The sequence below is a fragment of the Bombina bombina genome, chromosome 1, assembly GCF_027579735.1.
Source record: "Bombina bombina isolate aBomBom1 chromosome 1, aBomBom1.pri, whole genome shotgun sequence".
Taxonomy (NCBI): domain Eukaryota; kingdom Metazoa; phylum Chordata; class Amphibia; order Anura; family Bombinatoridae; genus Bombina; species Bombina bombina.
In genome coordinates, this window is record NC_069499.1 from 353459681 (window position 1) to 353485959 (window position 26279).

At 39.6% G+C, this 26279-nt stretch overlaps 1 protein-coding gene across 3 annotated transcripts in view; it reads left to right on the forward strand.

The window, feature by feature from the left end:
- The window catches only part of LOC128645308 (beta-galactosidase), a 187495-nt gene that overhangs the window by 131584 nt on the left and 29632 nt on the right, over window positions 1-26279 (forward strand). For all 3 annotated transcript variants that reach the window (XM_053698186.1, XM_053698188.1, XM_053698187.1), the window contains 5 exons: window positions 5407-5501; window positions 5600-5780; window positions 8369-8427; window positions 8657-8778; window positions 9230-9270. In XM_053698186.1, the coding sequence (XP_053554161.1) occupies window positions 5407-5501; window positions 5600-5780; window positions 8369-8427; window positions 8657-8778; window positions 9230-9270 (498 nt within the window). The remainder of the gene's footprint in view (window positions 1-5406; window positions 5502-5599; window positions 5781-8368; window positions 8428-8656; window positions 8779-9229; window positions 9271-26279) is intronic.

The following is a 26279-nucleotide window of genomic DNA, read 5'->3' on the forward strand; positions in this document are numbered from 1 at the left end:
TCAGGACAGGGGACTCTGGTCTGCTCTGCCCCAGATAACACCCAGAGCCACTTGGAGAGAAACTTCAGAGGCCTGTATACACATTCTAGCTGATCAGCTTCCCTGCTGTTTGGACATCGGCTGAGAACCTTACACATACCCTAATTGCCGCATGGCACTACAGGATAAGGAACTTAACGCTACTCACCTGACACCATAAACTGTTACTATACAAGGGATCGTTCTTACAAATACCCTAATTGCTGCATGGCACTACAGGATTAGGAACTTAACGCTACTCACCTGACACCATAAACTGATACTATACAAGGGATCGTTCTGGACTTAGAGTCTAAATTAGCATCTTTTATATTTATTACTTAAACATTTATCCAAATAGGTATCATTCCTGGTCTTGTATTTATTATGCAGCCCAGTAGTTTATCTGTTTTAAGTGTGTTTTCTAACATGTCAGTGTCAGGGTTTTTCCCTGTTGTGTTTGCCATGTGCTGCTGGCAGCCATTTTACTCACCTCTCTTCCTGACTTGGTGCATTGTGGGGGATGCTGCTCACTTCCTGCACTTCCTTTTATGGCCAGACTGTTGTGCATCATCCATGTGAGACAGGATGCAGTCTCAGAATTGTGATGTCATCATTTATTATTTAAAGGGCCTCTGTTCAGTATGCTTGCCTTTGCGTTGTCTGAGACCTGTTTGTGAGAGTTCCTGTGTATTACATGGCTGCCTGATGTCCTTCCTGGTTCCTGATCCCTGGCTTGTTCCTGACTCTGCTGTTCTCCTTGTTCCTGATTCCGGCTCGTCTGACTATTCGCTTTGGCTCCTGACTCGGCTCGTCTGACTACCAGCTCTGGTTTTGACTCCTGGCTTGTTATTTGACTTGTGGATATTTTATAAATTTTTGCTATTAATAAAGGTGTGATTATATTTGCACTTCTCGTCTCAGTCTGATTCCTGGCACCCTGACATTACGCAAAGGCCATGAATCCTGATGCTGCTAATTATCCACCTTTACCTGCCATCATTTCCAGGATGGATGTACAGGATCACCACTTGGATCAATTTGCACTAGCCCTGCAAACCCTGCTGACTCGCACTGCACATTTGGACCAAAGTGTCCCGCATGTTATGGCTGCTCCTGTTTCCGCTGCTGCACCTTTGCCTACCAGGAGCATGTCCGGTTCTGCACCTCTACCTCGTCTGACTACCAGCTCTGGTTTTGACTCCTGGCTTGTTATTTGACTTGTGGACATTTTATAATTTTTTGCTATTAATAAAGGTGTGATTATATTTGCACTTCTCGTCTCAGTCTGATTCCTGGCACCCTGACAGTCAGTAATTGTATCACATAAGATGACTGCTAGGTCGGATGACGGATACTGGTGGTGGATATATTTGAGATTATGAGGCCTATTTATCATATGTCTGTCGGACCTGATCCGACAGTGCGGATCAGGTCCAACAGACATAGCTGAATGCGGAGAGCAATACGCTCTCCTTATTCAGCATTGCACCAGCAGGTCACAAGAGCTGCTGGTGCAGCGCCGCCCCCTGCAGACTCACGGCCAATCGTCCGCCAGCAGGGAGGTGTCAATCAACCCGATCGTACTTGATCGGGTTGAATTCCGGCGATGTCTGTCCCCCTGCTCAGAGCAGACGGAAAAGGTTATGGAGCAGCTGTCTTTAGACCGCTGCTTCATAACTGCTGTTTCTGGTGAGCCTGCAGGCTCTCCATAAACACAGGGCATCAAGCTCCATTCGGAGCTTGATAGATAGGCCCCAATGTCTGTCAAAGGTTATATATGTTTGATTAACTTGTGAGTGGAACAAATAATGGATCTCCTGATTAGTTAGAGTCCATTAACTATAGAGTTCTAATATTCTATTATATACTCTTGTACACTCCTCTAGTTAGCGCAGTTCTAAGTTTTAACTTATAGAGTTATCACATAAAAGTTCACAGTTCTTTTTTCTATTTTTTTTATTGTGCAATTTTGAACTGAACATAGCAGCGCTAAGAGATTTATGAACCTCTTACCTACTCATTCCCTCAGTGACATAACCCACAGAGGTAATTTTAAAAATAAAAAATAACTAAATAAATAAAAATATAAAAACCACCATAAATATTTCTTACCGCCCAACTTCTTATATAATTGACACTAGTAAAGACGGATTATCTATTTGTTTACTGGACCCTGCCTGGCGGTCTGCGGTCGGGGCCACAGGAGGGGTCTAGCATATCTGATTAACATATGTTATGTATAAAATGTTATCCTTTGTCTTAAAGCAAAAAGGGCAGCCTATGTAATCTAGGTTAAATGTCTGTAAAACTGTAAATATGAGAAATCTGCATAATCTTTCATTTAGAGGTGAATATAAATATCTATCCACTAGATGGCGACCTTAGTATGACAAATATAACTGCTGCGTAACACTCTTAGACGTTCAATTCTTTTATACTCATAGCCTCCCAATTTTATGCACCAATCTGCCCATCACCTTCCTATTTCCCACGTAATTCCTAGGATGCTATTTCCTCTTGCTTAGTAAGGTACTTTCCACAAGATAACGCTTACTTCTTAATTTATTATACTAATAGTTTAAGTTTTAGCCTTGAGTTCAGCAATCACCAAATCTCTGATTGCTTTTAATAGGACTTCACTTTATATAATCCCTATTTTGACAAGGTTCTAACTGATATCCTTAGGGACAGAAGCTGAGGACATTTATTTTGTATGTATTCTGTTCATAGAGATGAATATGTGATAATACATATAATATGTACATGCTACCTACATTTGTATGTTCTTCTTTTTCTGTTGTCTTCTACAAAAATAAAAATAAAAATATAAAAAAAGCACCCAGACAAGACAAAGCGCTGAAGAGTACTGAACTGGCCAGCAATGAGTCCAGATCTCAGTCCCATAGAGCACCTATGGAGAGATCTCAAAACAGCAGTTGGAAAAAGGACCCTTCCAATCTGAGAGACCTGGAGCAGTTGACGAAAGATGAGAGGTCCAAAATTCCAGTATAGAGGTGTAAGAAACTCATGGATGGTAACAGGAAGCAATTGATTTCAGTTATTTTTTTTCCAAGGGGTGTGCTGCCAAATATTAAATTAAAGGGATTCTAAACACCTTCTGTTTCCATGTAATTATCATTTATTTTTACCATTTATTTTTAGATTTTAATGTTATTTGTTTTTATGTTTTTATCTAAACTCTGCTCAAATATTTTTATTTACTGTAAATATTTTTATTTACTGTATGCGGTGGTAGCCGCCATGTTGTAACGCACATTGCATCCGATATCTTATTGACTTGATGTGTGGTCCCCGTATTCACTACCGCACATGCGCATACTAAGCAAAATGTTTGCCGCATCTATGAAGCTTGTTCTCAGTAACTTCGTGAATGAGCTTCATAGATTTAGTGGATTGCAGCCGTTTTCACTGAATGACAGCTGTGTGAGAGGACCGACTTGTCAGTGCTCAGCCTCAGTGATTATTGTTAGCAGGGACTTTAAACACTTGTCATTAGGATTTTGAGTGTGTGGGGGGGTTATTATTCATAGCATTTTAGTTTTTAAAATGCAAATCCCTTTTCTTTTTTATTATAGGTGTATTATAGGCAGCCATATTATCATTATTATCCATGGTGTGCACAGAACAGAACACTACACTATAGCTGACCTTTCCCTACTCCTAAACAAGACAAATGAAGCATTCCCTACAGTATATTTTATGATCTTCCTAATACCTGCTAATTAGACAAACCACTGATTCTATCACATGAGGAGCACAGAGAGCGTGAGCTGCTGGTCAAAGCCGCAAATCAAAAACTAAGGAGAAGATTTGCAAAGGGTTCGATCTAAACAAACTCTGAAAGGTATAGGAAAGAAAATAAATGTATGGCTTTAGCGGGACGCCGGGAGCTTGGGGGGAAAGGAGAGGGGTAGAAGGGTGACACAGCTTAGTGTTGAAGATGCCATAATAAATTTGAGACAGCAGCCGCCTCGCTGAGCCGGAACAGTGTGTTGGGCGATCTCTACCCATCCCTCTTTCCCCCACACCGCAAGAATGAATTTTACATTATGAACAGAGTAAAAAAGAATGATTAGCTTACAAGTGTATTAGCTATAGCTATATAGCAAACACTAGCTGATGCCGGTTTAAAAGATATTCTTGAGAAAAAATAAAAAAATAAAGATAATAGCTGCAAACTTTATAGCAGCAGTAGTTTTTTAGTTATGCTGTGAGCAATGTCTATATTCCTGGGCGCTCACAGCAATAAGCACAGACTTCCGGTTTTGTTCACTCACAGCCATGTCTGCACGGATTTGGCACGGAGCGCTCAGAGTAAATGTAAAAAAAACCACAAATTGGAACACCTATAATAAGAAAAAAGGGATTTGCATTTTAAAAACTAAAAAAAACTTTATGAATAAAAAAACACAAAATCCTAACGGCAAGTGTTTAAAGTCCCTTTAAAGGTGCCAATAACTTTGTCCAGTCCATTTCTGGAGTTTTGCGTGGAATGTGTCAGATTTGGCTTTTTCTCTCCACTTTTTATGTGTCAATACCAATACAAACAAAATAAATAAACATGGGAATGCCTAAACATTTGTAATTGCTACAATTTTCTGGGCGAAGTGGTGCATTATCTGACAGAAATGCAGAGGTGCCAATATTTTTGGCCATGACTATATCTATCTATATACATACATACACATAAATATACAGTACATGTCTAAATATGTGTGTGTATGTATGTATATATACTCTGGAGCCCCTTTCACTCAAATACCTGAAAACATGTTACATCTTTTTTTTAAATATATAATTGTTTTATTGTGTATGTGCTGTAAATATTTTACATTCCAATGTTCTAAGTATTTTTAAATAAATACCTATATATATATATATATATATATATATATATATATATATATATAGGTATATGCATAGATATATATTTTACAAAAAAATACATCAGAAATATATTTAAAAATAAATAGAACATTTTCTTCTATGTGAAGAACATTGGAATGTAAAATATTCATAACTACTTTCAGGTTAGCGGAGTAGGTTTAACACCTGTCGAGTTAGCTCGCAAGCGATAAGTGTTAAATTTTTTCAGTTTCTCATCATTGAAGTCTAGGCTTGGAAATTACTTCAAGTTTACTTTCAGCGGTATTAGCGCTCAAGCGGGAGCACTGAATACCACTCCACATGTAATCTAGACCTATATGTTTTATTTCTTCTGATTTTAAACGCATCACATTACCACTGTGCAATAAAGTAGTATTTGCTTCTTCTGAAACTTTCATTGTATGCCATGGTCAGAAATGACTCCATTACTTTCACCCTTTTTACACTTCCTGAACTAATCTTTGTGCATAATTACAGATTACCTGAATGCTGTTGATGCTTGGATGTCTGTTCTGCTTCCCAAACTACGTCCACGTTTGTACAACAATGGAGGGAACATTATTAGTGTCCAGGTGATTCCTGTGTTTTTTTGGGGTTTTATTGCACCCTCAATCTATGTATTTAACTATTGTTTGATCTAAGTTTTCCCAACACTTGTCACTATCTATAGGTGGAGAATGAGTATGGCAGCTTCATGGCCTGCGATTACAACTACATGCGACATCTTGAAGTTAAATTCCGCACTTACCTTGGAGACCAAATTGTACTTTTTACCACAGATGGCAATACAGAAAATGAACTGAAGTGTGGAACTCTACAGGGATTATATGCCACTGTGGACTTTGGTCCAGGTGAGGAATAGGTTTGTAGTAAATGTACTGTAGTAACAATTGGAGGACTTTATAGTATAGTATCGGATTTTGTGCCGCTTCTTAGTTTTCCTCAATATTGTAAGTTGCAGTATCCATCATTGACAATCTCTAAATGGTTAAACAAGTTGTGATAAAGCCAATGGGGAATGTTAGTAGCCTTTTTATGAGACTGTGGGAGTCAGAAACGTGTCTTCATATTGTATTTCCTCTGATCTTCACTGGCTTTTTAAATACTTGTTTGTATCTGAAAATAAGTAGAATGATATTTCATTTTCCTGTTTGACCTTTTACTGAAACTTCTAAAATCAATTCCTCCCCCAAATCTTCTATGTGCTCAAAAAAAATATTTTTGTTAATTACAAAACTTATCCCAGGTATCATATGAGGAAGCTATTGTTTTAAAAGGGGGTTGACGAATGAGATTGAGTACATTATGATTCCAACAAGCTGACATTATTTAATTGGCCTTTTTGCTCCTAATGTTTTATTTTGGGAAATGCAATGTATAAAAGTTTATACTCACACAGTAGTAAACTCTTTGGGCTCCATTTATTAATCAGTGGTTACTGCTTCGGAGGCTCATCGTTTCAGGATTGCCTGAAACTAAAGTTAAGAAGCAACGGTTGTAAAGGTGGTGGATTTAAATCATCCCGATGCGATATTATCGAGATGATTGAAAGCCCCTGCTAGTGGACGATTGTCCGCCAGTGAGCAGAGAGAGCATATGCTACAGCAAATCATGTCTGTTCGACTATTGTTAAATGGAGCCCTATCAGTTTAATTGTAAATGCTGTGGATGACCTCCAAGGTTTTGTCTTCATTCAATGTTAAGGATATTTAAAGGGATAGTAAACTCAAAAGATGTTTAATTTATTTTTAAAACTTCAATACATATATTACATATTTGTAATAAGTACCTATTACATCTTTCCAGCCGTTTTTTTTGTTATTTGACATTAAAAATCCTTATTGGTTATTGCTCCAAACCCACTTTTTCTCATTATGTATGCCCAATACCGATGTTCTACCTAGGTAGAAACATCATGGCGGCCCGCATGCGCATTTAATTAACTTGCCGGGTAACGCATGCGCATCTTGGCCCCTTAGTCATCTCTACTGTAGTGCCTCACTGTACAAGTGCTGGAAGCAGGGTGGACATGTGGTTTGTGACGACATCATCGTCTGTGGGAGAAGTGGCGCAACACAGAGTTAAAGATTAACGGAGAGCACATAGACTAGATGAAGGAGCAGCCGCAGGAAAAGCCCTTGCATATTAATAAGGTTAAGTACCACTCTAGACTAATAAGCAAATTGCTTTGAAGAAAAGGAACACAACCCCTAGACTAACGAGAATTTTTTTTTAACCCCTCAAAAAATGTCAATTACCTATCTACATATTTTTTTTTTAGTTTTAATATATTTATAAAGCCACAGTTTACAATATGTTGTTCACAGCTGCGCCGCTATGATTATAAGCAATAGCGCATTTGTTTATTAATAATATACGATTCGCTATTGCTTATAATAACACCAAAAAAGGAAACTTTAAGCCCCTATACTAACTGCACGCTACTGAAACCAGAAGTTAATGAACACATTATCATGCTATGAATAAGCAAATTAAATAGGCAGAACTGCTTCCCTATTGGATGGACTGTGTGGTACAGGTATACCCCGCTCATACAGCGGGTTAGGGACCAGAGCCCCGCTGTAAAGTGAAAACCGCCTTAAAGTGAAACAAGGCAGTTTTAGCTATCTTTTCACTTGCCAGTATGTTAAAAAAACATGTTTAAACTACCATATATTAGAGGTGCAATATTGCTATGTTTAGTTTAACACTAGCTCAGCACAGTATTCAATAAATACTGTACCTGTAAAATAGTGACAATTACTGTAGTAAAATACTGAGACACAGATTGTACTGTAATGCTGTAAACAAAGTGAACTGCACATAACAAAATGGTGCCAGTCACTTTTCTCACAATCTCACGAAGATTACAGCACTGTTTCAAATTTTTGGAGGTTGAACTTCAGCTCCACAAAGCGCTGTATTAGCGAAACGCTGTAAAGTGAAGCGCTGTAAAGTGAGGTATACCTGTAATGCATTTTACATAAACTCTGCCTATTTTTATAGTCATTGCAGCTTATTTTATGTGAGTTTTAAAGTTACATTAAATATATTCGAAAAAGCTTTGTTTCTTGTAAAAAAAAGTGGTTGCTTTTGTTACATACATATATATAATTATAATAATCTCTTTATTTTCAGAATATGTTGCAAATATTTCTAACCCTTTAAACATAGAACAAAGATTACTAGAATAGTGTGTTTAATGGAAATGTGTTTTGCAGTGAACCTAGAAATCAGATCATGTGACCCTACACTGTAATGTTAAAATCCATTGTGCTTAAGGAGCACAGATCTTTGTTACAGGTTTATGGATAAATCACTTTATCATAGAGAGCTTACCTTTGGCTAAATTCAGGCTTGTGTCTGTTGAAATGATTACCTTTTGTTTGTATAGTGCACACATAATCAAATCTAACACTTATGTTTTGCTTCATTTCAGTGCCCAATGCAACAAAAGCATTTGAAGCTCTACGAAAAATACAACCAAAAGGACCACTGGTACTTTACGTAAAATTATCTCTATGCCTTATTAATGTTTGTGACCTTTTTTTGCCTTCTTGCAAAGTTCTAACTTTCTTTATGACACTTTGTATGTCAATTAATATATAGGCTTCTCCAAAAATGTTTCTTGGTGCTTATGTCCCCTAATTCCACATTGCATTTTCTCCATAGATACTGAAATATGTGTGTTGATTTAATATACTCCGTTAAAACGATTACCTTTCAGGTGAACTCTGAGTTTTACACAGGTTGGCTGGACTACTGGGGGGAGGAACACTCTACAAGTAGTGCGGAGCAAGTAAGCCAAGGCTTGTTAGACGTTTTGGATACAGGAGCCAACGTTAATATGTGAGCATCTCCTATGTCCACAAAAAGTGAGCACAGATTTAAGGTGCCGTAGCCGAAATTAAATGGTGGTGATAAATCAAGAAGTGTGTAAGCTATTTAATGTTGTAAATATTGACAGCAGAATGATTTAATGGGTGATATCAACAAACGTAAAAATGATCTTCAATATGTAACATGGTTATGGGATGTTAGTGCCAGTTCAGAATAGTATAACTGACCAGAAATCCATGGTTAAACCTCAGGATGTGGCCCTCCAGCAACTTGAATGTTGTCAAGTAGTGCAACACCTTAGGAGATGTTAAAGATGGCAATGTTGAGCTTTGAAGCAAGCTGGGAGATATTCACATGTACAGTATACACAGCAAGCATAGTGCAGATAAATATATTTGTTAATGATTTGAAACATTTGGTCATGGCTATTCATAGTATTGTCATTTTTACTGTGTTTCAGGTACATGTTTATAGGAGGCACCAATTTTGGCTACTGGAATGGTAAGAAACACTCATTTATTGTGACTAAAATAGCAAAAAATGTCGCCACAATGATTAATTTTAGTGAAAGGATCACATTGTATTTGATTTTTAGAATGGTTATTTACAAAAGTATTTAAGAAAATGTCACTTTCAAAGCCAGAAATCATAAAAAGGCAAATGTCAGTGATTCTTTTAGAGGTAACTCCCTTTGAGCCTCTGATGCAATACAAGAATGTGTTCAGGCAAGAGATAAAATATAATTTGTTCTCATGTGGGCATATTGGTAGTTGTCACTATAAGGGTCATAAAGAAAACCCAACATGGATCCTTTGTTTAATTTGTATATCAAACTACAAAAAACAAACAGAGTCATTACCAGATGGTACAAGAACCTTAGGCTCTCTGAGCAAGTGCTGTGTTTAAAATGCTGGTGCACGGTGCATACTTAAATACACTTTTGAAACAGCTATAGCTTTTACTTGAAGCATTTTTGCCAATACATGTATTTTACAAGTCCCTTTAAGACTCAGTGTTACTGGTACATTGATTACTTGATGAAGCTTTGCTTGCATAGAGCAGTTATGGTGTTATTGTGGAAAAAGCAGCAGTATATCATTCTTTCTCCACTCATCTACTTACGGTATATGTGGATATATCTAAACTTATCCAGGGTGTATAGATTTGTTGGGTTAATTAGCTTTAATTCTGGATGAAATAAGAGAGAATATTTTGGGATTCATGAACTTCAGAGCATATAAAGGTATTAACAAACTGGTTAAGGAACAACCTTGTCTTCATTGAAGACTATATAATGTGACCAGTTATTTGTTGGCAAAAGTGATAGTCAAAATAAATAAAGTCGGGGGGCGGAGCCAACCGGCAACTGAGATGGTCGCATGTTATGGGAGCTCTACATTATAAATGTTAAAAAATGCTTTATCAGCGACTGAAAATCATAAACAATGTATGTGGTGGAGTGGATGCTATCTACTGTGGACCTGTATATGCTGGTGAGTGACTGTCGAGTCCCAAGATCCATGCCGAAGTAACTGTTTACATTGAAACAGATCGCAGCACACGGCTATATAACACCATTACTGACCAGCACACTCAATGTGGATATTGAATGCGATATTCCTATGCATTTGACATATACGACCCATTCCATCCCTTGTCTGCAAGAAAGGTTATAATAGATGGCTTAACGAACATTTAGACAATCAGTAGATGTATAAATATTTCACCTGAAGGGAACCACCATGTTACAGGCTTCGTGGAAAGAGGAACTCGCCCAGCTATTGCAGGCACATTTTTGAGATTGAATTACTCTATATCAGAAGCCTTTGGGATTGCTCACTTAACAGAGGAGACTGGTAAGCCTTGTGCAGCCATAGCTATTGGTTGCTACCAACCACGTAGCAGACCTCCATGAGGGCGATACTCCATGTAAACAGCATAACTTGGTGTTATATGTAAAGAAGGCCCATGGTATGCCTATGGTAAGGATGATATCGCTCACTATGGTCTACAGTCTATCAAGAGAGAAAAGCATCCGGACTGTGTCACCATGATACATACAGTGCTAGGGGACAAGGAACTTCTGATTACAAGCGCTGCTGAGAGCAATGCTTCATTTATGCGGTTTACAGAAAACGACATAGAAGTGCCCCAATCAGTTCCTACCCTAAACCGAACCAGCACCCGTAAGGCCTAGGAAAGTGTAATCTCTCATGTGATGAGGATACCGTGGCAGTGTGAGGAAAGGTCGTATTCAATTCTGGTCACTAAAAGGGCTTTATTACAACCCCATGCAGTGCCCCACATCATCACACAAACCCTCAAATGGGACCCTGGTGGTTTATTTTTGTGGGACACTAATGGACTGCAGCCAGGACATCCGACATCTGATGCTCTTAACTACGTTGCCATTCTATCGCTCCACTGAGACCACATTGGATAGCTAGCTTCACACTGTACTAGTGCCTCTGTCAATGTATGATTTTTTTTTTTTTTTTGGAGGGATGGACACCCGGACTTGTGATGCAACTTTAGTTTGATCAATACCTAATTGATGGTTGCTCAATGTATTTTATATCATATCGTTTGATGTTGATAAGATGTGGACCTACATGTTTAGTTTTGTAACTAAAAACTGTAAGTATCTATACTGTTCATTATAAGTCAGACCACATTTAGTTCATGTTGAGACTAGGATGCTGTTTTATATCGATTCAACGTTTATCCTGTTACTGTTAAAGGCTAAGTTAATTTATATACCATACATTTGGTAACTTAAAGGGACAGTCAACACCAGAATCTTTGTTGTTTTAAAAGATAGATAATACCAATTCCCCAGTTTTGCATAACCAACACAGTTATAATTATACACGTTTTACCTCTGTAATTACCTTGTATCTAAGCCTCAGCAGACTGCCCCCTCATTTCAGTGCTTTTGACAAACTTGCATTTTAGCCAATTAGAGCTGTCTCCATGGTAAATTCACATGCAAGAGCTCAATGTTATCTATATGAAACACATGAACTAATGCCCTCTAGTGGTGAAAAACTATCAAAATGCATTTAGATTAGAGGCGGCCTTCAATTAGCATATGAACCTCCTAGGTTTAGCTTTCAACTAAGAATACCAAGAGAACAAAGCAAAATTGGTGATAAAAGTAAATTGGAAAGTTGTTTAAAATTACATGCCCTATCTGAAACATGAAAGTTTTTTTTGACTTCACTGTTACTTTAAGCGTGTAGCTTGGATCCATACATATATATGTATTATGTTATATTGCAATAATATACATAGGAGTGAATCACTGTTTGATTTTTAGCTACTAGTATATATCTTACTCTTTGAGTGATAAGTCTGAGGTGCTATTTCAAATTTATTAAGCTTAGTTATTTACTAGATTGGGTCAAGCTAACATGTCCAGGGGACTATCATTATCAATGGCAGATTTCCCCCAGCAATATTGTCTGCAGTTACCAGTCCCATCTTGGACCTCATCATCTTATGCAGTCTTAGTAGTTATATCTTTCAAACATTCACAAAATTGTTGTTCTTAGTTACAGACACATTCTACACTAACATCATAACTTCTATGTTTGGTACTGTACTATTATTTCCTAGCAGCCCATAATTGAAGATATATCATTATTTTATATTATTTAGGCAGAGCAAATATCTCTCTGTATGTCAAGGTATGTGAGAACTAAGACCTCATAGACAATATTTTAACTTTAGTATGTAAACTCTATACTACACCTATATGGTTAATAATTGATTTGTTCCTAATTTTTGTTATATTTACACTATAGTATTTATATCTCTGCCTGGTTGGCTCCATACCTTCCACCCCCCACTCATATGTACTCTGGGTACTCAATCCCCAAAGGGTACATGCGCGGTTTCCCTTGCAAAATACCGCTCTTAATCCAGTTTTATTCTAAAGACCTATTACAATGTTGATAGAGGGTTAATTATTACTTTAGTAGATTGGGGTATATAACTTGAGAACAGGGACTATAATGTCCAGTTACTGTACATTGCTATTAAAGGGGTTTCAGTATTTGAACAAATGTGCCTCTATGTATCCTCTTAATTACTATTGGTGTCTGGCATCGGCCCAGGGGCCCTGGGTGGAACCAGATTCTGGGGACTTTATGTGGTATCATAGCCCTATGCTTTATATAAACCTATTTTATGCAGCTTTGTATATGGATAGTTCTGCTCCCTGGTTAGTAACCCTATGTTTCCTATTTTGTTTCTTTTGCCTCAATTGTATATCATTTAATAGCCAAGGTGCTGTAATAGGTCTTTACTTTTTTCTTTTTTTCCCTTTCTGCTTTTTCTTTTTTATACATGAGTACAAAATATACGTTATGGATAATCATGATTTACGATGTACTTTTCACAAGATCATAAGCTTATTTCACTTTTTTTCACTCAAAAGGCATACAGCGATTTAAATCTTTGTGGTATGAGAAATGTGTAGTAACATGAGTGTTAGAGAATCACACTCGCCTAGATTTAGAGTTTTGCGTTAGAAGGGGTGCGTTAGCTACGCATGTTTTTTCCCCCCGCACCTTTTAAACAACGCTGGTATTTAGAGTTCTCTGAAGGGCTGCATTAGGCTCCAAAAAGGGAGCGTAGAGGCATATTTACCGCCACTGCAACTCTAAATACCAGCGTTGCTTACGGACGCGGCCAGCTTCAAAAACGTGCTTGTGCACGATTCCCCCATAGGAAACAATAGGGCAGTTTGAGCTGAAAAAAACCTAACACCTGCAAAAAAGCAGCGTTCAGCTCCTAACGCAGCCCCATTGTTTATTATGGGGAAACACTCTCTAAGTCTGCACCTAACACCCTAACATGAACCCCTGAGTCTAAACACCCCTAACCTTACACTTATTAACCCCTAATCTGCCGCCCCCGCTATCGCTGACCCCTGCATTACACTTTTAACACCTAATCTGCCGCTCCGAACACCGCCGCAACCTACATTATAGCTATGTACCCCTAATCTGCTGCCCCTAACATCGCCGACACCTATATTATATTTATTAACCCCTAATCTTCCCCCCCCAACGTCGCCGCTACCTACCTACACTTATTGACCCCTAATCTGCCGACCGGACCTCGCCGCCACTATAATAAATGTATTAACCCCTAAACCGCCTCACTCCCAACTCAAAAACCCTATAATAAATAGTATTAACCCCTAATCTGCCCTCCCTAACATCGCTGACACCTAACTTCAAGTATTAACACCTAATCTGCGGACCGGACCTCACCGCTACTATAATAAATGGATTAACCCCTAAAGCTAAGTCTGACCCTAACCCTAACACCCCCCTAAATTAAATATAATTTAAATCTAACGAAATAAAATAAATCTTATTAAATAAATTATTCCTATTTAAAGCTAAATACTTACCTGTAAAATAAACCCTAATATAGCTACAATATAAATAATAATTACATTGTAGCTATTTTAGGATTAATATTTATTTTACAGGCAACTTTGTATTTATTTTAACCAGGTACAATAGCTATTAAATAGTTAATAACTATTTAATAGCTACCTAGTTAAAATAATTACAAAATTACCAGTAAAATAAATCCTAACCTAAGTTACAATTAAACCTAACACTACACTATCAATAAATTAATTAAATAAACTACCTACAATTATCAACAATTAAATCAACTAAACTAAATTAAAAAACAAACAAACACTAAATTACAAAAAAAAAAAAACCTCTAAATTACAAAAAATAAAAAAAGATTACAAGAATTTTAAACTAATTACACCTACTCTAAGCCCCCTAAAAAAATAACAAAAGCCCCCCAAAATAAAAAAAATGCCCTACCCTTTTCTAAAATAAAAAGTTTACAGCTCTTTTACCTTACCAGCCCCCCAACAAACAATACCTACCAACCCACCACCCACATACCCCTAATCTAACCCAAACCCCCCTTAAAAAACCTAACACTAAGCCCCTGAAGATCTCCCTACCTTATCTTCACCACGCCGGGTATCACCGATCCGTCCAGAAGAGGCTCCGAAGTCTTCATCCTATCAGGCAAGAAGAGGTCCAGAAGAGGGTCCAAAGTCTTCATCCTATCCGGGAAGAAGAGGACATCCGGACCGGCAAACATCTTCATCCAAGCGGCATCTTCTATCTTCATCCATCCGACGAGGAGCGGCTCCATCTTCAAGACCACCGGCGCGGAACATTCTCTTCTCCCGACGACTAGACGACGAATGAAGGTTCCTTTAAGGGACGTCATCCAAGATGGCGTCCCTCGAATTCCGATTGGCTGATAGGATTCTATCAGCCAATCGGAATTAAGGTAGGAAAAATCTGATTGGCTGATTGAATCAGCCAATTAGACTCAAGTTCAATCGGATTGGCTGATCCAATCAGCCAATCAGATTGAGCTCGCATTCTATTGGCTGTTCCGATCAGCCAATAGAATGCAAGCTCAATCTGATTGGCTGATCCAATCAGCCAATCCGATTGAACTTGAATCTGATTGGCTGATTCAATCAGCCAATCAGATTTTTCCTACCTTAATTCCGATTGGCTGATAGAATCCTATAAGCCAATCGGAATTTGAGGGACGCCATCTTGGATGATGTCCCTTAAAGGAACCTTCATTCGTCGGGAGTCGTCGGGAGAAGAGGATGTTCCGCGCCGGAGGTCTTGAAGATGGAGCCGCTCCTCGTCGGATGGATGAAGATAGAAGATGCCGCTTGGATGAAGATGTTTGCCGGTCCGGATGTCCTCTTCTTGCCGGATAGGATGAAGACTTTGGACGCTCGTCTGGACCTCTTCTTGCTGGATAGGATGAAGACTTCGGACCCTCTTCTGGACGGATCGGTGATACCTGGCGTGGTGAAGATAAGGTAGGGAGATCTTCAGGGGCTTAGTGTTAGGTTTTTTAAGGGGGGTTTGGGTTAGATTAGGGGTATGTGGGTGGTGGGTTGTAATGTTGGGGGGGGATTGTATGTTTTTTTACAGGCAAAAGAGCTGTTATCTTTGGGGCATGCCCCGCTAAGGGCTGGTAAGGTAAAAGAGCTGTAAACTTTTTATTTTAGAATAGGGTAGGGCATTTTTTTATTTTGGGGGGCTTTATTATTTTTTTTAGGGGGCTTAGAGTAGGTGTAATTAGTTTAAAATTCTTGTAATCTTTTTATATTTTTTGTAATTTAGTGTTTGTTTTTTTTTGTAATTTAGTAGGGTTTTTTTGTAATTTAGTTTAGTTGATTTAATTGTAGATAATTGTAGGTAGTTTATTTAATAAATTTATTGATAGTGTAGTGTTAGGTTTAATTGTAACTTAGGTTAGGATTTATTTTACTGGTAATTTTGTAATTATTTTAACTAGGTAGCTATTAAATAGTTATTAACTATTTAATAGCTATTGTACCTGGTTAAAATAGCTACAATGTAATTATTATTTATATTGTAGCTATATTAGGGTTTATTTTACAGGTAAGTATTTAGCTTTGAATAGGAATAATTTATTTAATAAGATTTATTTTATTTAGTTAGATTTAAATTATATTTAACTTAGGGGGGTGTTAGTGTTAGGGTTAGACTTAGTTTTAGGGGTTAATACATTTATTATAGTAGCGGTGAGGTCCGGTCTGCAGATTAGGGGTTAATACTTGAAGTTAGGTGTCAGCGATGTTAGGGAGGGCAGATTAGGGGTTAATACAATTTATTATAGGGTTTTTGAGGCGGGAGTGAGGCGGTTTAGGGGTTAATACATTTATTATAGTGGCGGCGAGGTCTGGTCAGCAGATTAGGGGTTAATAAGTGTAGGTAGGTAGGGGCGACGTTGGAGGGCAGATTAGGGGTTAATAAATATTATGTAGGTGTCGGCGATGTTAGGGGCAGCAGATTAGGGGTACATAGGGATAATGTAGGTTGCGGCGGTGTACGGTCGGCAGATTAGGGGTTAAAAAATTTAATTATAGTGGCGGCGATGTGGGGGGACCTCGGTTTAGGGGTACATAGGTAGTTTATGGGTGTTAGTGTACTTTAGACCACAGTAGTTAAGAGCTTTATGAACCGGCGTTAGCCCAGAAAGCTCTTAACTTCTGACTTTTTTCTGCGGCTGGAGTCTTGTCGTTAGAGTTCTAACGCTCACTTCAGCCAAGACTCTAAATACCGGCATTAGAAAGATCCCATTGAAAAGATAGGATACGCAATTGACGTAAGGGGATCTGCGGTATGGAAAAGTCACGGCTGGAAAGTGAGCGTTAGACCCTTACCTACAAGACTCTAAATACCAGCGGCCGGCCAAAACCAGCGTTAGAACCCCCTAACGCTGGTTTGGATGGCTAACGCAGAACTCTAAATCTAGGCGTTAGTATGCTGATACGTTTCAAAGCTAGCAATAATATTAGATATGCACTGTGTACTACATGTATATATTAATATAATTTATAGTGTTTATAGGTTAATAAGCAGAAAATATGAGGTTTATCGCTAACATATTCTGCATTTTTGTGATGTAACAGATTTGACTATTTGCTGCGGTTTGAGTGACCGATATGTTCTTTTCTCCAACATTGGTGTGTCCGGTCCATGGCGTCATCCTTACTTGTGGGATATTCTCTTCCCCAACAGGAAATGGCAAAGAGTCCCAGCAAAGCTGGTCACATGATCCCTCCTAGGCTCCGCCCACCCCAGTCATTCTCTTTGCCGTTGCACAGGCAACATCTCCACGGAGATGGTTAAGAGTTTTTTGGTGTTTAAATGTAGTTTTTATTCTTCTATCAAGTGTTTGTTATTTTAAAATAGTGCTGGTATGTACTATTTACTCTGAAACAGAAAAGGATGAAGATTTCTGTTTGTAAGAGGAAGATAATTTTAGCAGACAGTAACTAAAATCGGTTGCTGTTTCCACACAGGACTGTTGAGATGAAGTAACTTCAGTTGGGGGAAACAGTTAGCAGACCTTTCTGCTTAAGGTATGACTAGCCATATTTCTAACAAGACCATGTAATGCTGGAAGGCTGTCATTTCCCCTCATGGGGACCGGTAAGCCATTTTCTTAGTCAAATATAAAAGAATAAAGGGCTTAAAAAAAGGGCTTAAAAACTGGTAGACATTTTTATGGGCTAAAACGATTGCTTTATTGGGGCATATTATGCAGATTGTATCTTATAATTGGCATTATAATCTTGGGGAACGTTTAAAAAACGGCAGGCACTGTGTTGGACACCTTTTTTAGTCTGGGGGCCTTTCTAGTTATAGACTCAGCCTCATTTTCGCGCCATTACTGCGCAGTTGTTTTTGGAGAGCAAGGCATGCAGATGCATGTGTGAGGATCTAAGAATCACTAAAAAAGCTTCTAGAAGGCGTCATTTGGTATCGTATTCCCCTCTGGGCTTGGTTGGGTCTCAGCAAAGCATATAGCTGGGACTGTATAGGGGTTAAATTTGAAAACGGCTCCAGTTCCGTTAATTTAAGGGTTAATGCTTTAAGACACTGTGGTGAAATTTTGGTGAATTTTGAACAATTCCTTCATACTTTTTCACATATTCAGTAATAAAGTGTTTTCAGTTTGAAATTTAAAGTGACAGTAACGGTTTTATTTTAAAACGTTTTTTGTGCTTTGTTGACAAGTTTAAGCCTGTTTAACATGTCTGTACCATCAGATAAGCTATGTTCTATATGTATGAAAGCCAATGTGTCTCCCCATTTAAATTTATGTGATAATTGTGCCATAGTGTCCAAACAAAGTAAGGACAGTAATGCCACAGATAATGATATTGCCCAAGATGATTCCTCAAATGAGGGGAGTAAACATGATACTACATCATCCCCTACTGTGTCTACACCAGTTATGCCCACACAGGAGGCCCCTAGTACATCTAGTGCGCCAATACTTATTACCATGCAACAATTAACGGCTGTAATGGATAACTCCATAGCAAATCTTTTATCCAAAATGCCTACTTATCAGAGAAAGCGCGATTGCTCTGTTTTAAACACTGAAGAGCAAGAGGACGCTGATGATATCTGTTCTGACATACCCTCACACCAATCTCAAGGGGCCATGAGGGAGGTTTTGTCTGATGGAGAAATTTCAGATTCAGGAAAAATTTCTCATCAAGCTGAACCTGATGTTGTGACATTTAAATTTAAATTAGAACATCTCTGCGCACTACTTAAGGAGGTGTTATCTACTCTGGATGATTGTGACAATTTGGTCATTCCAGAGAAATTATGTAAGATGGACAAGTTCCTAGAGGTTCCGGTGCCCCCCGACGCTTTTCCTATACCCAAGCGGGTGGCGGACATAGTAAATAAAGAGTGGGAAAGGCCCGGCATACCTTTTGTTCCCCCCCCTATATTTAAGAAATTATTTCCTATAGTCGACCCCAGAAAGGAATTATGGCAGACAGTCCCCAAGGTCGAGGGGGCGGTTTCTACTCTAAACAAACGCACTACTATTCCTATAGAAGATAGTTGTGCTTTCAAAGATCCTATGGATAAGAAATTAGAGGGTTTGCTTAAAAAGATTTTTGTACAGCAAGGTTACCTTCTACAACCAATTTCATGCATTGTTCCTGTCACTACGGCAGCGTGTTTCTGGTTCGAGGAACTAGAAAAGTCGCTCAGTAAAGAATCTTCGTATGAGGAGGTTATGGACAGAGTTCAAGCACTTAAATTGGCTAACTCTTTTGTTTTAGATGCCGCTTTGCAATTAGCTAGATTAGCGGCGAAAAATTCAGGGTTTGCTATCGTGGCGCGCAGAGCGCTTTGGCTAAAGTCTTGGTCAGCGGATGTGTCTTCCAAGACAAAATTGCTTAACATTCCTTTCAAGGGTAAAACATTATTTGGACCTGATTTGAAAGAGATTATTTCAGACATCACTGGGGGAAAGGGCCACGCCCTCCCACAGGATAGGTCTTTTAAGGCTAAAAATAAGCCTAATTTTCGTCCCTTTCGCAGAAACGGACCAGCCTCTAATTCTGTATCCTCTAAGCAAGAGGGTAATACTTCACAACCCAAACCAGCCTGGAAACCAATGCAAGGCTGGAACAAGGGTAAGCAGGCCAAGAAGCCTACCACTGCTACCAAAACAGCATGAAGGGATAGCCCCCGATCCGGGACCGGATCTAGTGGGGGGCAGACTTTCTCTCTTTGCTCAGGCTTGGGCAAGAGATGTTCAGGATCCTTGGGCGCTAGAAATAGTTTCTCAAGGTTATCTCCTGGAATTCAAGGAACTACCCCCAAGGGGAAGGTTCCACAGGTCTCAATTATCTTCAAACCAAATAAAGAGACAGGCATTCTTACATTGTGTAGAAGACCTGTTAAAGATGGGAGTGATACATCCAGTTCCAATAAGAGAACACGGAATGGGATTTTATTCCAATCTGTTCATAGTTCCCAAAAAAGAGGGAACATTCAGACGAATTTTGGATCTAAAGATCCTAAACAAATTTCTCTGGGTACCATCGTTCAAAATGGAAACTATTCGAAAGATCCTACCTACTATCCAGGAAAATCAATTTATGACTACCGTGGATTTAAAGGATGCGTACCTACATATTCCTATCCACAAGGAACATCATCAGTTCCTAAGGTTCGCTTTTCTGGACAAGCATTACCAGTTTGTGGCACTTCCATTCGGATTAGCCACTGCTCCAAGAATTTTCACAAAGGTACTAGGGTCACTTCTAGCGGTTCTAAGACCAAGGGGCATTGCAGTAGTACCTTACTTGGACGACATCCTGATTCAAGCGTCGTCCCTGTCAAAAGCAAAGGCTCATACGGACATCGTCCTAGCCTTTCTCAGATCTCACGGATGGAAGGTGAACAAAGAAAAAAGTTCTCTGTCCCCGTCAACAAGAGTTCCCTTCTTGGGAACAATAATAGATTCCTTAGAAATGAGGATTTTTCTGACAGAGGTCAGAAAATCAAAACTTCTAAGCTCTTGTCAAGTACTTCATTCTGTTCCTCGTCCTTCCATAGCGCAGTGCATGGAAGTAATAGGATTGATGGTTGCAACAATGGACATAGTTCCTTTTGCACGAATTCATCTAAGACCATTACAACTGTGCATGCTCAGACAGTGGAATGGGGATTATACAGACTTGTCTCCGACGATTCAAGTAGATCAAAAGACCAGAGATTCACTCCGTTGGTGGCTGACCCTGGACAATCTGTCACAGGGAATGAGCTTCCGCAGACCAGAGTGGGTCATTGTCACGACCGACGCCAGCCTAGTGGGCTGGGGCGCGGTCTGGGATTCCCTGAAAGCTCAGGGTCTATGGTCTCGGGAAGAGTCTCTTCTCCCGATAAACATTCTGGAACTGAGAGCGATATTCAATGCTCTCAGAGCTTGGCCTCAACTAGCAAAGGCCAAATTCATAAGGTTTCAGTCAGACAACATGACGACCGTTGCATATATCAATCATCAGGGGGGAACAAGGAGTTCCCTGGCGATGAAAGAAGTGACCAAGATAATTCAATGGGCGGAGGATCACTCCTGCCACTTGTCTGCGATCCACATCCCAGGAGTGGAAAATTGGGAAGCGGATTTTCTGAGTCGTCAGACATTCCATCCGGGGGAGTAGAAACTCCATCCGGAAATCTTTGCCCAAATAACTCAATTATGGGGCATTCCAGACATGGATCTGATGGCGTCTCGTCAGAACTTCAAGGTTCCTTGCTACGGGTCCAGATCCAGGGATCCCAAGGCGACTCTAGTAGATGCACTAGTAGCACCTTGGACCTTCAACCTAGCTTATGTATTCCCACCGTTTCCTCTCATCCCCAGGCTGGTAGCCAGGATTAATCAGGAGAGGGCCTCGGTGATCTTGATAGCTCCTGCGTGGCCACGCAGGACTTGGTATGCAGACCTGGTGAATATGTCATCGGCTCCACCATGGAAGCTACCTTTGAGACAGGACCTTCTTGTTCAGGGTCCATTCGAACATCCGAATCTGGTTTCCCTCCAACTGACGGCTTGGAGATTGAACGCTTGATTTTATCAAAGCGTGGGTTTTCAGATTCTGTAATAGATACTCTGATTCAGGCTAGAAAGCCTGTAACTAGAAAAATTTACCATAAAATATGGAAAAAATATATCTGTTGGTGTGAATCTAAAGGATTCCCATGGAACAAGATAAAAATTCCTAAGATTCTATCCTTTCTACAAGAAGGTTTGGAGAAAGGATTATCTGCAAGTTCTCTGAAGGGACAGATCTCTGCTTTATCTGTTTTACTTCACAAAAGACTGGCAGCCATGCCAGATGTTCAAGCATTTGTTCAGGCTCTGGTTAGGATCAAGCCTGTTTACAGACCTTTGACTCCTCCCTGGAGTCTAAATCTAGTTCTTTCAGTTCTTCAAGGGGTTCCGTTTGAACCCTTACATTCCGTAGATATTAAGTTACTATCTTGGAAAGTTTTGTTTTTGGTTGCAATTTCTTCTGCTAGAAGAGTTTCAGAGTTATCTGCTCTGCAGTGTTCTCCGCCCTATCTGGTGTTCCATGCAGATAAGGGGGTTTTGCGTACTAAGCCTGGTTTTCTTCCAAAAGTTGTTTCCAACAAAAATATTAAACAGGAGATAGTTGTACCTTCTTTGTGTCCGAATCCAGTTTCAAAGAAGGAACGTTTGTTACACAATTTGGACGTAGTCCGTGCTCTAAAATTCTATTTAGAGGCTACTAAAGATTTCAGACAAACATCTTCCTTGTTTGTTGTTTATTCTGGTAAAAGGAGAGGTCAAAAAGCGACTTCTACCTCTCTTTCCTTTTGGCTTAAAAGCATTATCCGATTGGCTTATGAGACTGCCGGACGGCAGCCTCCTGAAAGAATCACAGCTCACTCCACTAGGGCTGTGGCTTCCACATGGGCCTTCAAGAACGAGGCTTCTGTTGACCAGATATGTAAGGCAGCGACTTGGTCTTCACTGCACACTTTTGCCAAATTTTACAAATTTGATACTTTTGCTTCTTCGGAGGCTATTTTTGGGAGAAAGGTTTTGCAAGCCGTGGTGCCTTCCATTTAGGTGACCTGATTTGCTCCCTCCCTTCATCCGTGTCCTAAAGCTTTGGTATTGGTTCCCACAAGTAAGGATGACGCCGTGGACCGGACACACCAATGTTGGAGAAAACAGAATTTATGCTTACCTGATAAATTACTTTCTCCAACGGTGTGTCCGGTCCACGGCCCGCCCTGGTTTTTTAATCAGGTCTGATGAATTATTTTCTCTAACTACAGTCACCACGGTATCATATGGTTTCTCCTATATATATTTCCTCCTGTCCGTCGGTCGAATGACTGGGGTGGGCGGAGCCTAGGAGGGATCATGTGATCCCTCCTGGGACTCTTTGCCATTTCCTGTTGGGGAAGAGAATATCCCACAAGTAAGGATGACGCCGTGGACCGGACACACCGTTGGAGAAAGTAATTTATCAGGTAAGCATAAATTCTGTTTTCTCTATATATCTGTATGACTTTTGTACTATCACTTATCTGTTATACTATATATTTAACCTCAATAAAAATAATTTACATTTTTTTTTTAAATAAATAAATAAATAAATAAATAAAGTCTTTACGTTGAAATTGAAAGGAGATGCTACCTATAGTAGTTGAAAAGAAGCCATCAACGATTCAAGGACCAGAGACAAATACAGTGGGGAGTATTAAAGATTTGCATTTAGGATGACTACTGGTGGAATAACTACTACACGTATGGGTTCTGAGCCCATTCCATTTTACTGATAGCTGATTTATGTCTAGATTAAAAGTGGTGCGTTATCATTAGTGTTTTTTGTGCTCAAATCCACATTACAAGTGGCGCTGTGTTTAAATTACTGTGATTTTGTTTGCCTAACCTGCTGTATTTTACAATTCCCATATTTTCTATGGGCAGCATTGAGCGGTAATGTGCGCTCATGTTACCAGTTTGGACTGCTCAAACACAATTGCATTTTACGCTCAAACTGTTTACGTGAACTCAAATCTTATGTAAAGATTTTGTGCTGTGAAAAAAGTTGCACTAAACACCCCTAAACTGCCACTTAGCCCACTACAAATTACCCCGCTACACTATTACCCCTAAACCTTCACATAGCCCACCGCAAATTACCCGCTACACTATTACCCCTAAACCTTCACATAGCCCACCGCAAATTACCCGCTACACTATTAACCCCTAAACCACCACAAAGCCCACTACTATAAACTCCCTATACTAGTAACCCCTAAACACGCCACACACCACATTGCAAACTACCACCTAACCTATAAACCCTCTAACAGCCACAATCCCCCATCGCAAACTACCCCCTAACCTATTAACCCCCTAACCACCACAACCCCATCACAAAATACTGCAAACCTATTAACACCCAATCACCACAACCCCATCACAAAATATCCCCTAACCTCCTAACAGATAAACAACCCTCTAAGACCCCTTAATTAAAAAAAAACTACCATTACAAAAAATAAGAAACACTACAAGTAAGATCTATGTTAAAACTAAAGTCCCCTTTAAAAAAGCCCACCCCTAAAAAAAACCCCTAAACTGACATTAAAACCCTATCTTTAAAAAAACCTATCCTAAAAAAGATGCCCTGAAAAGGGTATCAGCGATTAAGCTGTTTTGCTAAACTAAACTAAAACCCACCGCCCCCCCCAAATCTCTTACGCTAAATCCCAAAAGTTAGTATTCACTAACTTGAATCATGCTTCTAGGTGGGCAGCTCCAGCGGTGCTCCTCTTCTGGCTTCTTCCATGGCAGCTCTCCTTTTGGGGTTATCTTCTTTCATCTTGGGCTGTCTTACATCCGATCTTTTCTTCCACTCCATTCATGTTTAGGGGGTCTTAGGTTAGGGGTCTTGGGGGTTAGCTGTTAGATGGTTAGGGGGTATTTTGTGATGGGGCTTGTGGCAATTAGGAGGTTAAGGGGTGTTATGTGATGGGGTTGTGGCGGTTAGGGGGTAAATAGGTTAGGGGTAGTTTGCAATGGGGAGTTGTAGGGGTTAGGGAGTAGTTTGCGAAGGGTAGTGTGGTGGTTAGGGGGTTAATGGGTAGTTTACGAAGGGAAGTGTGGCAGTTTAGGCCTATTTTTGGTCCCAGTCCGTCTATGGCTCATGATTTGCTACTTGTAGCTAGTGCTGGTACAAAGCTCGTTGTGTGATTCAGCCCTTGGTTAGAAAGCAAAAAAGCATTTTTTTTGGAGCAAATTGCATAGTATTGAGGTTATTACCCACATCCCTCTTGTCATGGGTGATGCCTTGTAATGTAGCTTTCGCTGTATTCCAGTGCTGACATGTTTCCATATGTGAATCCTATCAAATGTATTTAGTCTTTAATGTCCCTTTAAGTTGGCATTTGTATTACTCAGTATTTCATCCATTTTAAATATATGGAGTGGCTTATTTACATCATCATAGTCTATGATATATATATATATATATATATATATATATATTTATATATTATATACAGGTGAAACTCGAAAAATTAGAATATCGGGCAAAAGTTCATTTATTTCAAGATAGTTGAAGTTGTGATTTGTCATAATTGTGATGATTATGGCTTACAGCTCATGAAAACCCCAAATCCACAATCTCAGAAAATTAGAATATTGTGAAAAGGTGCAATATTCTAGGCTCAAAGTGTCCCACTCTAATCAGCTAATTAAGCCATAACACCTGCAAAGGGTTCCTGAGCCTTTAAATGGTCTGTCAGTCTGGTTCAGTAGGAATCACAATCATGGGAAAGACTGCTGACCTGACAGTTGTGCAGAAAACCATCATTGACACCCTCCATAAGGAGGGAAAGCCTCAAAAGGTAATTGCAAAAGAAGTTGGATGTTCCCAAAGTGCTGTATCAAAGCACATTAATAGAAAGTTATGTGGAAGGGAAAATTGTGGAGGAAAAAGGTGCACAAGCAGCAGGGATGACCGCAGCCTGGAGAGGATTGTCAGGAAAAGGCCATTCAAAAGTGTTGGGGACTTTCACAAGGAGTGGACTGAGGCCGGAGTCAGTGCATCAAGAGCCACCACACACAGACGGATCCAGGACATGGGCTTCAAATGTCGTATTCCTCTTGTCAAGCAACTCCTGAACAACAAACAACGTCAGAAGCGTCTTACCTGGGCTAAAGAAAAACAGACCTGGTCTGTTGCTCAGTGGTCCAAAGTCCTCTTTTCTGATGAGAGCAAATTTTGCATCTCATTTGGAAACCAAGGACCCAGAGTATGGAGGAAGAATGGAGAGGCACACACTGCAAGATGCTTGAAGTCCAGTGTGACGTTTCCACAGTCTGTGTTGATTTGGGGAGCCATGTCATCTGCTGGTGTTGGTCCACTGTGCTTCATTAAGTCCAGGGTCAACGCAGCCATCTACCAGGAGATTTTGGAGCACTTCATGCTTCCTTCCGCAGACGAGCTCTATGGGGATGCTGACTTCATTTTCCAGCAGGACTTGGCACCTACCCACACTGCCAAAAGCACCAAAACCTGGTTCAAT